This window comes from Natator depressus, chromosome 12 (genome assembly GCF_965152275.1).
Source record: "Natator depressus isolate rNatDep1 chromosome 12, rNatDep2.hap1, whole genome shotgun sequence".
NCBI lineage: Eukaryota > Metazoa > Chordata > Testudines > Cheloniidae > Natator > Natator depressus.
This window is the reverse complement of record NC_134245.1, coordinates 5,634,308-5,648,234: the sequence shown is the minus strand read 5'-3', so window position 1 is coordinate 5,648,234 and position 13,927 is coordinate 5,634,308. Positions and strand designations below refer to the sequence as shown.

Below are 13,927 nucleotides of genomic sequence, written 5' to 3'. Positions count from 1 at the left end.
AGAGAGCTGGGCACACTCCAACAATCAACAGAGATGCAGGATATTCATAGCACTCATACAGACATCTGCCCTGCTCTTCACAGGAGACCTTAGACTGAGAGCTCAGAGGCTGCAGGTCGTGGCCGGGGAGGAAAGATCACTGGGGTCTGCGCTGCGGGTGGGGATCGAGGAGCAGTGTGAACAGGAGGGCAGGGGGCCGCGGGTGGGGATCAAGGAGCAGTGTGAACAGGAGGGCGGGGGGCTGCGGGTGGGGATCGAGGAGCAGTGTGAACAGGAGGGCGGGGGGCCGCGGGTGGAGATCGAGGAGCAGTGTGAACAGGAGGGCGGGGGGCCGCGGGTGGAGATCGAGGAGCAGTGTGAACAGGAGGGCGGGGGGCTGCGGGTGGGGATCGAGGAGCGACGTGAAGGGGAGGGGGCCGCGGATGGGGATCGAGGAGCAGTGTGAACAGGAGGGCGGGGGGCCGCGGGTGGGGATCGAGGAGCAGTGTGAACAGGAAGGCGGGGGGCCGCAGGTGGGGATCGAGGAGCAGTGTGAACAGGAGGGCGGGGGGCTGCGGGTGGGGATCGAGGAGCGACGTGAAGGGGAAGGGGCCGCGGGTGGGGATCGAGGAGCAGTGTGAACAGGAGGGCGGGGGGCCGCGGGTGGAGATCGAGGAGCAGTGTGAACAGGAGGGCGGGGGGCTGCGGGTGGGGATCGAGGAGCGACGTGAAGGGGAGGGGGCCGCGGATGGGGATCGAGGAGCAGTGTGAACAGGAGGGCGGGGGGCCGCGGGTGGGGATCGAGGAGCAGTGTGAACAGGAAGGCGGGGGGCCGCAGGTGGGGATCGAGGAGCAGTGTGAACAGGAGGGCGGGGGGCTGCGGGTGGGGATCGAGGAGCGACGTGAAGGGGAAGGGGCCGCGGGTGGGGATCGAGGAGCAGTGTGAACAGGAGGGCGGGGGGCCGCGGGTGGGGATCGAGGAGCAGTGTGAACAGGAGGGCGGGGGCCACAGGTGGGGATCGAGGAGCGACGTGAAGGGGAGGGGGCCGCGGGTGGGGATCGAGGAGCAGTGTGAACAGGAGGGCGGGGGGCCGCGGGTGGGGATAGAGGAGCAGTGTGAACAGGAGGGCGGGGGCCGCAGGTGGGGATCGAGCAGCAGTGTGACCAGGAGGGCGGGGGCCGCAGGTGGGGATCGAGGAGCAGTGTGACCAGGAGGGCGGGGGCTGCGGGGAACCTGCTCCCACAAGGATGCCCCACGCCAATCGCACAGGGCCCAGCATCCCTCCCGCACCGGCCGGGGGGGGCTGGCCCTCACCCAGGGAAGAGCCCTGCGAGGGCTGGATGTGCGAAGTGTGGGGTACTCACGCGAGGATGGAGGAGAGCGAGACCATCTCGGCGGCGAGGTACGCCATGTACGCCAGCAGGAAGACGAAGAGCGGCTCGATGATGCGCACGCGCTTGGTGAACCTGGTGATCAGGGCCAGCAGGAAGGCGAAGAGCAGCCCCACGGCGGCACCCCCGAGGCTCACCACGAAGAAGGAAGCTGCGGGGCACAAGAGCAGATCCCCAGGGAGCTAGTCGTGCCGGCTGCAGCCTGGGCTCTAGGCGGCAGTGTGCTCGGCAGCCGTGAGCCCTGCAGAAGGCAGCTTGTATCTACCACCAGAGGCAGCCTCCCTCCTGCTGCTGGGGACCTGCCGGCTGGGCCTGCCTCTGCAGAGACCTCTCCCGGGGACGGCTGCGCCCCAAAAGTGGCGAACCCGGCTCACCCCGCAGCCGGGTCGCGCGGCACGGGGGGCTGCTCTTTCTTCCTCACTGACAAATAAACGCTCTTCGGAGGAAATCCCGCCCCAGCGGCGCAGAGCCCGTTAAAAATGCAGTGACAGAGGCGGAGCGAGGGCGGGGCCTTGGGAGAGGGGGCGGGGCAGGAAGAGGTGGAGCGAGGGCGGGGCCTTGGGAGAGGGGGCGGGGCAGGAAGAGGTGGAGCGAGGGCGGGGCCTTGGGAGAGGGGGCGGGGCAGGAAGAGGTGGAGCGAGGGCAGGGCCTTGGGAGAGGGGGCAGGGCAGGAAGAGGTGGAGTGAGGGCGGGGCCTCGGGAGAGGGGGCGGGGCAGAGGCAGGAAGAGGCAGAGCAAGGGAGGGGGCCTTGGGAGAGGAGCAGGGGCAGGAAGAGGCGGGGCAGGGGCAGGGCCTTGGGGGAGGGGAGGAGCAGGGGCAGGAAGAGGCAGAGCGAGGGAGGGGCCTTGGGAGAGGAGCAGGGGCAGGAAGAGGTGGAGTGAGGGCGGGGCCTTGGGAGAGGGGGCGGGGCAGAGGCAGGAAGAGGCAGAGCACGGGAGGGGGCCTTGGGAGAGGAGCAGGGGCAGGAAGAGGCGGGGCAGGGGCAGGGCCTTGGGGGAGGGGAGGAGCAGGGGCAGGAAGAGGCAGAGAGAGGGGGGGGGCCTTGGGAGAGGAGCAGGGGCAGGAAGAGGAGGGGCAGGGGCAGGGCCTTTGGGGAGGGGAGGAGCAGGGGCAGGAAGAGGCAGAGCGAGGGGGGGGCCTTGGGAGAGGAGCAGGGGCAGGAAGAGGTGGGGCAGGGGCAGGAAGAGGTGGAGCAGGGGCAAGGCCTTGGGGGAGGGCGTGGAGCAGGAGCAGGAAAAGGCAGAGTGAGGGCGGGGCCTCGGGAGGGGGCGGGGCAGAGGCAGGAAGAGGCGGAGTGAGGGCGGGGCCTCGGGAGGGGGCGGGGCAGAGGCAGGAAGAGGCGGAGCGAGGGCAGAGCCTGGGGGAGGAGCAGGGGCAGGAAGAGGCGGAGCGAGGGCGGGGGCCTCGGGTGGGCTGGGGATGGAGCACCCCCAGGAAAACCTAAAAGTCAGCACCTGTGTCTCCGACTCTCTCCCACTCGGAGCCGTGCGTGCCCCGTGGCGTGCCGGCCCGGCACAGATATGGAAAGCCGGCGCACGCAGCGTCGTGAAATGGGGAGCAGGGAGCAGCCCTCTCTCAGGCCAGAGACCGAGGCGTGGGCCTCCTCAGGGGACACAGTCCTGAGGCGCGGCAGCGTCTGCTGAGGAGGCCTCCAGCCGAGACAAAGGAGCCCCTCTGGGAACGTCCCGGCACTGCCGGGCGTGGCAGAGTGAGAGATATTGGACAGTCCACTGGGAGTGAGGCGTTCACCTCCTGATTTAAAACGGGGCGGGGGGGGCTGCGGCCCCTCCCCAGGATCAAAGGCAGCCACCAGGCCCCAGGGAACAAAAAGCAAAACCTTCTCCTGTGTTTTTCCTGGGGCCACCCACTGCAGCCTCCACCCCCACTCCATCCCCTAGCGGCCAAACCTCCCGCTTGCCCCCCGGGCAGCTACACAGACAGCACACAGGAGCAAACTGAACGTTTAGGGACAGCAAAAATCAATGGAATTGAATCTATAAATAAATTCCCCAAGAATTACAGGATTGGTCAGGGAATCGGTGAGGACCAGGGGGGTCGGTGCTGCATAGGGTCACACACCCAGATATATCCCAAGGTGCTAAGCTATTAATTGTTTAACAGACTGTAAAAGGCAGCTAAAGACTGAACGGGGCACCTTTTATTAGCCTTTGTAAATATCCAACTCTGATGTTTCACTCCATATTCTTTATGAAAATATGCTTATGATATGAATATGACATAACTGAGATGTACTTTATGCAAGATGGGTCTTGTAAGATATCATTGGAAAGGTTATGATTTACTGAATGTGATTATCCAATGTGCACGCCTGTATCATTTCTGTATCTGAAGTTAGGAATATTGACTATGTATCTGTATTTCAACTATGCCACTTTGGGTGACGCTCATTGCCAACAATTCAGGTACCACAATGGAAAAGCCAGACAGGGCGGATGGCTCATCAGCGAGGACAATGGACTGGGAAAAGCTCGGCCTTCCTGCCGATGCTCTGTACTGCCACTGACTCATGAATGCTGTGATCCTACAGAGTCAGGTGATCTTGTCACCTGATACTAAACATTACCTGGGACTTCTTGTAACTTTTCACCGGAAGGGGAGGGGGGTCAAGTTTGGGAAACAAAGGATTCCCGCCTTATGTAAATCCTATTTAAGGGTGGGGAGGAAGGCAAAAGGGACTCCTCTGCATGGCCTGTCTGCCCAAGAAGAAAGACTGCTAAAGCTACCTGAAGGGAAGGCAAGGGGTCCAGTCTGAAAAGGAATATAACTGGAACTCTGAACCAAAGAAACTTTGCAACCTGCCTAAAATAACATTTAGGGTGAGAATGTACATTTTGTAACCTGTTCCTTAAGTATATTGAGCTTAGCTTGCGTATTTTGCTTTATCTGCTTGGTTCTGTCTGTTATCTCTTATATTCACTTAAAATTCACCTTTTGTAGTTAATAAACTTATTTCTTGTTTATAATATAACCCAGTTCCTGTAATTTCTAATGGGGGGGGGCAAGAAGGCGTGCACATCTCTCTTCACTTTGCGGAAAAGGGCAAATTTTATGAGCTTGTGCTGTACAAATATTTCTATACAGTGCAAGACAGTAGTATTTGGGGTTTGTCTCCCAAAAGGGGTGGGCACGTGAGTGCTGGGGGAGCCCTCTCACACAGAGCTGACTTCAGTCTGCCTCTGCAGCGGGGTGTGGCCCTACCTGCGTGTGTGTGCTGCAAGAGGCCGGAGAGCCTAATTCAGCAAAGCAGTGAGAGGGAACCCAGGCTGATTGAGCAGGGGAGGCTCAGTTAAACCCAGCACATCAGGTGGCATCCCAGAAGGGGAGTCCAACCCGTCACACCAACCAATCAAAACAAGCCTCCACCTATGGCTGGAGACCAGAGGCAAATGTTTGCTGCTGTATGATCTGTGAAACGGGACATGGGCACATGCTACAAGCTGGCCCCTCGAAGCCAGATGCTCAGGGGTGGGTTGGGACTGGCCTCGTAACCTCAGACGGCTCATTTCCTGACCAGAGCCCTTAGCCATGCAAGCCTGGTTAAGATGCGTTGGGCTTGTATAAAATCATAGAATCAAAGAACTGGAAGGGACCTCAAGAGGTCATCTAGTCCAGTCCCCTGCACTCATGGCAGGACTAAGTATTATCTAGACCATCCCTGACAGGTGTTTGTCCAACGTGCTCTTAAAAATCCCCAATGATGGAGATTCCACAACCTCCCGAGGTAATTTATTCCAGTGCTTAACCACCCTGACCGTTAGGAAGTTTCCTGGGCTTTTGGTCCCTATCCCCTGTCTGTCTCTGTCTGGCTGTTGTCACAGACCTCCTCAGGGGCGGGGCTGCCTATGGGGCGAGCGGCCTGCACATCGGGGTGCTGTCAGACAAGCCAGCCAGCACTAACATCTGGCCAGGTCTATGCACAAAGCGAACAGTTAGCAGACTGCATCCTGGCAGTCTCCCATGGAGCTGGCAATGGCACCTGAGATCTGCTTCTACAGCCTCCATTTAGACTCACTCGACTCACCCTGTTTCTGGCTTACAGCCACGAAAGCTGGGAGAGAGCTCTTGGGTCACACCTCTCCTGTCTCTGCCAGCCGGCCATGGCTGCTCAGAGTACGTGGTCCCGTCCAGTTCGCACATCCCAAGCGATGGGACTTCCAGCCCCTCCCCTGGGAAGCCAGTCCACCGCAGTCCCTTCCAATGGCATGGCATCTGCCCAGCTCACCAGCCTGCCCGTCCTGGGGACGTGACGCATGCTGTCAAAGCAGCTGCCCTCCTGTCACTGGCCCAGGGCTGTATGGAGGGCACTTGCCTGCACTTGCCAGCCAGTCTGGTCTCCCCAGCAGGGGAAGCTGGCAGCCATGCCTGCTCTACACACCTTCCAGCAGAGAAAGAGCAGGCCTGGGGACAGCATGGCTAACAGAGAGAGGGGCTGGAGACACACTCACCGACACCCTTCAGGTAGTCTGTGGCCTGGACATGCGCAGGGCCCATCTCCACAAAGGAGTTAAACACTTTGTACAGCACCTGCAAGACAAAGCAACAGGGTTAGCCCAACGCCTGGGCCCGATGGACCAATAGCCCCTTCTTGACATTAGCCTGCGCTATCCTGGGCAATGTGAGGATGTGTTTCTCCTTTTGGGAATGGGATACCTGGCCCTGCAGACCCTACCTCTTGGGCGGGTGAGAAGCAGTGAGGCTGCAGACACTATGCTCTCCAAGTGCCGGGCTTCCCGGGTGAAGGGCCAGAGTGGAAGTGTAGGTCTCCTGCCTCCACCCACTCTGGGTCTGCCAGGGGAGACTGCCCAGCTAGTCCTGTGCTGGGGTCTCCTGAGCTCACACCGTGAAGTACCGGGGGGTGGTGCAAACGCCTTTAGCTTGTCTCTTGACCCAGCTATGAAGCCACATTGTTCGGGTGACCGGCTGGCCCGTTACCCACCCTGCTCCTACTGTATCCTTTCTCCAGGCACTTTGGAGGCTCCCTTGCTCCATCCCCACGGCAGGGCAGGTCTGTCAGGGAGATGGCAAACCCCCGAGCTGGGTGCAATCCTATGCCCTGGAAGACAGGAAGTCCCACAAAGGAGTGGGCTTGGGACACGCAGACGGCAGAGACCACAGAGAGTGGGGGAGCATGTCCTTTCTGGGCCTTGGGGCCAGGGATTTTCTGCACCAACCAGCAGCTCTAGAACTAGAGGAGAAGCTCCCGCTAGCTGCCAGCTGCAGCACAGATGTCTCAGGCCTGCAGCCAGAGAGAGCAAGACCCACCTCTCCCCCCCCCCCCGCCCCAAGCACCGAGCCCTGGGCGGTGCTCACCACGGTGACAGCGTCGTTCAGCAGGGACTCCCCGAACACGATGATGAAGAGGGTCTCGTTGATGTGGACTTCCTCGAAGACGGCCAACACGGCCACAGGATCCACAGCTGAGATGAGGCTGCCGAAGAGCAGGAAGTCCATCAGGCCAGCTTCCACGCCCTTGTCTGCCAGGACAGAAGCACACCGCTCAGCACACCGCGGGAGGGGGCGTGGACTGGGCCTCAGCCTCCTGTATCTCCAGCAGCACCCGCCTCATACCGCCAAGGGGAAGCGGACGAGGCTCCACACCCTAAGGGCTCAGCCAGACCCACCAGGGAGCGAGAGAGGCAAAGGAGGGAGCCCACGGGGCGCTGCACAGAGCTGGGGCAAGTGCCTGCACTGGGGAGGCTACTACCATGGCACACAGAGCAAGGCCAGCCTGGCAGGCCCTGATAAACAACCAGCCTCGGGTCTGCTCCGTGGTGACCACGGAGTGGGCAGGAGACACCACGTGTCTGTCTCTGCATATCACGGCAGCCAGGGCACAATGCGGGGCCCCTGCTGTCGGCAGCAGCTCTGCCAGAGGGCTCAGAAGGGACCCACCCTGTTCCTAGAAAAATTCTCCAGCCTACATTTTGTCTGCTTGGTCTCTGTTCTGAATAAGCAGGACCCAGGCCACTCCAAGAGGAAATCTGCAGATCTTGAGTACGCTCAGTACTAACATAGGGTGAAAAGTGCAGTTAATTGACAGACTGCCCAAGAGTGCTAAGATGATGCCCTGGCAAAAGGCCCAGTAGGTGAGTGGATCGGCAGAATCATAACTCTGAAGTCAACAGCAACAGTGAGCCTGTGCAGAATGAAATGCGGGACAGAAAGGTCAAGCAGCCTCAGCCTGAACTGACATGGGCCGGTGTGGGGCTGCTTCTTCCGGTAGCTGAAGATGAGGTGATGTGGGTTAGAACAGTATAAATTTTATTAAGATAATGTTGAAGTAAAAAAAAATCAGTACAGAGTTTAAGCATAGAAGTTTCTGGTTATCAGGGAATAAGGTACAGATTATCAAGGGGTGCGAAATTCGGTTTAGGAACGGGTGGCGTAAGGAATACATAATCTGCAATCTCCCCGATTGGGGGTAAAAGGTTAACGGGTCAAAGCACAGACACTGAGATATGGGGTGTATGTTGTCCATATAATGGCTATGTTCTGGTGTGGAGTATAATGAGTGGATACGATGATGGGGATGGATCTACCCTCATTTGGTGGGATTTAATGTTCAGTGAGTTTATGGTTCCAGTTCATACGGTCCAATGGAAAAAGTCTCTCAGTCCCTCTCCCACAGTTGATGCACGATGTCTTTCTGGCTCACACCTCCTGGTACTGTCGGTGGCCGGTGATGTGTTCGATGTAGATGTCCCTGGACCATCGGATGGTGTCCGAGACCTTGAGGCGCCGCACGAGCCGTGCGTAGCGTCGACCGATCCCACAGGTCCACAGCACCGTGCTGACAGGCAGCCAGTGAGTCAGGAGTTGGCGAGGAGAGCGGTCGGGAGAAGACGGACTGAGAGTGGGGAGCCAGCAAGAACAACTGCTGGAAAGGAGTTAGAAGAGCAGCTGCTGGGAAAGAGAGAGTGGAGAGCGGGCAAAGGAGTTGAAGGAGCCGCTGAAGAAATTTTGTAGCAGAGCAAGAGAAGCCGCCGAGACCATTCTAGCTAGGAGCTACCCTTGACTGTGGGGCTCCCTCTCTTCCACATCACCATCCCCCCTTGTCTGCCCATCCACACTTGCTGAGATGCTGGAGTCTAGATGGGGTTCTGCTAGCAGTGCTGGGACCCCACCAGCTCCCGGCAGGAGGGCCAGGGCTGGAGATCATCTCTTCCCCCCCGAGCCTGGGGAGGATACCCGAGGAGGGGGTCGTGAGGAGGTTGTGGGCTGAGGAAGAGAGAGAATGTATGTGTGAAAACCTTGCCCTGGGGGCCAGGGAGTGGCACTGGCTTGTCCTGAGGGAGCAGCAGCCTCTAAGAGTCACCGAGTAGCCCCTTGGGGAAAGGGGTGAGTAGCAGGGAGTGGGGGAGGACTAGCTCTGGGATGGCGATGGCTCAGCCTGAGCAGTGACTGCCAGCCAATGCATCAGCCAGGTGCGGGGCTGTAACGGGCAGAGCACAGACGGTGGCCACCCAGGGGCTCAGAGGCACATGGGGATGAGGGGTCGGATAAGAGGAACTTCTCCACTAAAATGCCTGGGCTCCCCAATGGTGGGTGTGAACCTCATGGAGCCTCCGGCTGCAGGACCATGCCGGACCTCATGGAGCCTCCGGCTGCAGGACCATGCCGGGAGTATGCAGCACCCCTGCCCTTGCCCAGTTTTATTCCTTTCTCATTCCCTGGTTTGTTGTTCAATGAACCCCCAGATCACTTCACAGTGTCAGAGGTGCTGAGCGAGAAGGAGCCTGCGGTCAGTTTGAGGTTCACTCCTGGGCTTGAAATGAAAAGCAGAGGCAAGGGGAGCACACGGAGCAGCAAACAGAACAAAGGCCTTTGCATGTATTTTGTGAGCACAGTAGAAGCTTGACTAGGTTAAGAAGGGGAAAAAGCCAAACATGGATGACTTGCAAGCTCCACGACTTGCCAGGCAACATTGCAGACAACGGGAAAAAATTCCAACAGAGGTTTGAATTGTATTTAGCGGCAATTGGGGAAGAGGAGAAAAATGATAAAGTGAAATCATCAATCTTTTTGCATGTTGTTGGGGAGGCAGCATTGGATATTTATAACAACTTTACATTTGAGGAAGATGAAAGCATGAAGTAAAATACTCACTATTTGGGGAGCATTTTGTGATATTCTATACTTGGGGGAGCACCCTGCAATTCCCATATTCCTCATTTATATACAATTGTATGCCATGAGAGGTATCAGGGGAAAGTTTATGATCTGCTGAAAGTCATTGTTCTATCTAAATGTGTGTATCATTAGTGCATATAAAGTTATGAGATTGTGTTGTATGGGTGTCACTAAAACATGCTGCCAGTTGGGGAATCGGGCAGATATCAGCTCCCCAGAGATAAGAGCAAGGAAAGTAACCAACACCCGGGCGGGTGTCAAACAACCATCAACAGCCACTGTCCAGCAAGGGAGCTACAATGCAATGACTCACCTGCATGAGGCCATACCAGGGGAATCGCTCAACCTTGCCTGGGGATTCAGCAATACCCCCCAGACATGCCAGGATTTGTGCTCTCCAAGCACATGGACTCAGGGTATAAAACAGAACACAGTGGCCTCACACTTCGCCTTTTCTCCCCCCCCCCCGCCATGCTGCAAGCAACAAGGACACTGAAAAGACTGAAGACTCCAACAGAGGACACTGGCCCAGGTTTCAGGTATGAAATGCAATATCCAGTGGGGTGAGAAAAACGGCTTAATCTAGATGTTGCCCAGTCTAATAGGGCTGAGAGTTTAGACTGTGTGCTTATATTTTCTTTTCTTTTGGTAACCACACTGACTTTTTGCTATCACTTATAATCACTTAAAATGTATCTTTTGTAGTCAATAAATCTGTTTTATTGTTTATTTTTACCAGTGAGTTGACTGAAGTGTTTGGTAAATCTGCTCAGGTATATCCACTTTCCATTGATGAAGTGGTGAACCAATTAATAAACTTGCACTGCTCGTCTTGAGCAGTGGAAGATGGTACAATTGGAGGGTGCAAGCTGGGGGGGAATGGGCTGGTGCCTTTCTCTGTGTGATTCATGAGTGGCTCTGGGAGCATTCATGCAATCTAGCTGGGTGTAGGGCTCCACATCCGGTTGTGCTGAGTGACAACAGCGCCTAGAAGGGCTTGCTGCTTGTCACTAGCAACGCATTGTGAGAGACAGCCCAGGTTGGAGAGTCAAGGGGGCACAGTGGTTCCATGGTCCCAGGTTGCACCCCGGGGATCCCGTCACATATTGCATGCCAAAGAGGAATGAGACCTTTGAGACAGACAAATTTTATACGTGCATGAAAAACTGATGACACCGGAGAGCAATATGTCACAGAATTAAGGAGCATCACTAAAACCTGTGACTTTGGTGAGCTGACAGATTCTCTGGTCAGAGATAGAATCATTTGTGGCATTACAGACACTGGGTTAAGAGAGAGACTGCTCTGTGAAGATTTAACTTTAGAAAAAGCTCCCCAGATAGGCAGGGCAGCAGAAACTGTGAAAGCACAAGCCAAAGAGCTGAATTCACCAGAAGGGGTTATCAGTGTAGTAAGTACAAAAGAATATAGCCAGAAAAGGTCAAATCAAAGTGTAAGCAGAGTCAGGATGAGCTCTACCCTGACATCTGGTGGCGAGTCGTGGTGGGTTGTGGAAAAGACCTTCAGGGGCTGATCTCATTTGCATAGGCACACCCACCCCGCCTAGATGGTCACTTTGGCTGCTGTCGGAGCCCCAGTTTCTCTGTTATTGGGGCAGGAATATACTGTTATTAACCTGATTATGTGAATCAAGGACAGTGGAACTGTACTCGGCCTTTTGTTATGATGGAGGGACTCACCAACAACTAAGCAGCACTCGCTAGGCAAGGGACATGGGTTCCAAAACTCAGTGAATGGAGAGAAGCTGGGGACAGGTATTAATGCCTGGTGGTATGGACCCCCTGGTGAGGGTCCTACATGCCAATTGCACCTTCTCCTCTTTCCACTGTAGAATATCAGAGCTAATTTTGATTCCAATAGGAGTCTAATTACAGGCTACTAAGCTGAAATCACTTTGGACCAACGGTGCACCAGCACTGAGGCTCCCCTACTACAAGCTGAAATCACTAAAGAGCTAAAATTACTAAGAGCTGAAATCACTGAGTGCTGTGTTAAGTAGTGGGGGGACCTGAAGCTATATTGCGGAGCAGTTCACGGGATGGTTGGTGGAACGGAGTGGCTGCCAGAGCAGAGCGATTTGTGGGATGGCTGGTGGAGCAGAGCACAGCAGAGCAGAGCCCCACGCAGAGGTGGGGCAATTGGCTTCAGACCATGTAAGGTGCCCCTTAACCCCCCCATTTCCACCCAGGTTGGGAGGTAAAGCTCTGCAGATAAACTTTTGAACTCTGGGGCTGCACTGACCAGGGACAGAGACTTTTGGGTTGTTGGACTTTTGGGACTTTAGGTGATTTTTGGGTTGCTGGACTCAAGAACCAAAGGCCCAAATTTGCTTGGGGTGGGTTTTTGCTCATGGGTTCTGTTATGAATCCTGTTGGTGGTGTTTCCCCAACGTAATGCCACATTGTTTCTCTCTGTTATTAAAAGGCTTTTGCTGCATTCAGACTCTGTGCTTGCGAGAGGGGAAGTATTGCCTCTTAGAGGTGCCCACGGGGGTGGTATGTATTTGTCCCAGGTCACTGGGTGGGGGCTCGAGCCGGTTTTGCATTGTGTTATTGGAATGGAACCCCTAGATACTGAACCCGGCCCTTGTTGCTGCCAACTCTGACGGGCAGAAGGGTTACAAAAGCATGGAACCACTCGCTATGAAAACCACTGCTGGGGGGAGACTGGGTATAGACAGCTACGTGGAAAGTTGTGATTCACAGCATGGCCCCAAACAGTGTGTTGCCTTTGGGAAACTCTGTCATAAATGTGGGGAAAATAATCATTTTGCAAAATGCTGCAGATCCCAAAAGCAGAAAAGTGAAGTGTGTTAAGTTGAAGACAGCCTGGTTGAGGTCTTTTACACAGACGTGCTGGGATCTAGCAAGCCTGATGAGAGGGACTGGATACTGCCCATGACAGCGAATGAAACAATTATTCCACTGAAACTGGACACAGGAGCTCAGGTCACTGTTCTGTCTGAACCGGATTATGAGAGACTGAAGATAAGACCAAACTGGGACCACCAAGCAAAGTAACTGGTTATTCTGGAACAAATAGACCAGTAAAGGGGAGGTGCACTGCTCGAATCAACCATGAAAACAAGCACGTACAGGCTCCTGTTCATTGTAGTGCCAAAGGAGGTGACATCAATTTTAGGCCTGGCTGCCTCTGAAAAACTCCATCTGGTAAAACAGGTGCTCCCCCTACAAGATCATACTGACCCTGGCTACAAGGCACTCTTTTGGGAATATCACGATCTGTTCCAACGGTTGGACTGTTGCAGGGTGAACATACAATCCGGATAAACAAGCAGGTCCCTCCAGGTATCCATCCATGTAGAAAGGTGCCATTTGCACTCCGAGATAAACTCAAGGCTGAGGTCACAAGGCTGAGAGCAATGCAAGTAATACAAAAAACGGAGGAGCCAGCAGAATGTGTGCGCTCCCTAGTCACTGTGGAGAAAAGTAGCGGCCAGCTACACGTATGCTTAGATCGGCGAGACTTCAACAAGCGGTGGGGTGGGGGGAGAAGAACATTTCAAACTGCCAACCGGAGAAGAGATTATGGCAAATGCTAAATATTTCAGCACATTGGAGGCCTCCTCAGGATTTTGGCAGCTAAAATTAACTGAAGAAAGATCAAAACTATGCATATTTGAATACCCCATTTGGAAGATACAGATTCTTATGCCTACCCATCAGCGTAGCTTCAGCACCAGAAGTGGACCACAAGACCATACATCTGATTCATGAACATATTAATGGTGTCAACACCTCAATGGATAACATCATCATCTGGGGCTCAAACAAGAGGAGCGTGATTGTAGACTTTGGGAAGCCTTGGCTCCCACTAGAGCTGCACACTTGAAATGAAATGGGTAGAAATGTCTTTTAGGAGTTACAGAACTGACATTGGTTGGAGAGATCATTTCCAATGAATGTGTAAAACCTGATAAGAGGAAGATTTCAGCCACTGAAACGATGCCACATTCCCAGTCAAAGAAAGATGTCCAACAATTCCTGGAAATGGTTAATTCACTTGGAAAATTCATAATCTATCTAGCTACAAAAGCAGTGGCTTTGAGGAAACTCCCAGAAAATAAAAATGAACAATACTGGGGTGCAGAACAGGAGGAATCATGGGAAGGTTTGAAACAACTGATACAAGAACCAGTGTTGAAGTGCTACACACCAAGCAGGCCTATTAAAATTTCAGCAGATGCTTCACAATCTGGGTTAGGTGCACTGATTTTACAAAAATATGTTGGCAACCTGTGGCGTAAAGTAAATTCCCAGAGCTAACAAAAACCTGCAACAAATAAGAGGGGAAACGGAGAAAGATGAATCATTGGGGACCCTTAAAGAAGTGATCATTAAAGAGTGGCCTAAAGAAATAAGC

At 54.9% G+C, this 13,927-nt stretch overlaps 1 protein-coding gene across 2 annotated transcripts in view; it reads right to left on the bottom strand.

The window, feature by feature from the left end:
* Positions 1-13,927, bottom strand: part of SLC9A5 (solute carrier family 9 member A5) — a 50,345-nt gene that overhangs the window by 24,100 nt on the left and 12,318 nt on the right. For both annotated transcript variants that reach the window (XM_074968421.1, XM_074968422.1), the window contains 3 exons: positions 6,704-6,867; positions 5,839-5,917; positions 1,345-1,522 (listed from right to left, as the gene is read on the bottom strand). In XM_074968421.1, coding sequence (XP_074824522.1) covers positions 1,345-1,522; positions 5,839-5,917; positions 6,704-6,867 — 421 coding nt within the window. The remainder of the gene's footprint in view (positions 1-1,344; positions 1,523-5,838; positions 5,918-6,703; positions 6,868-13,927) is intronic.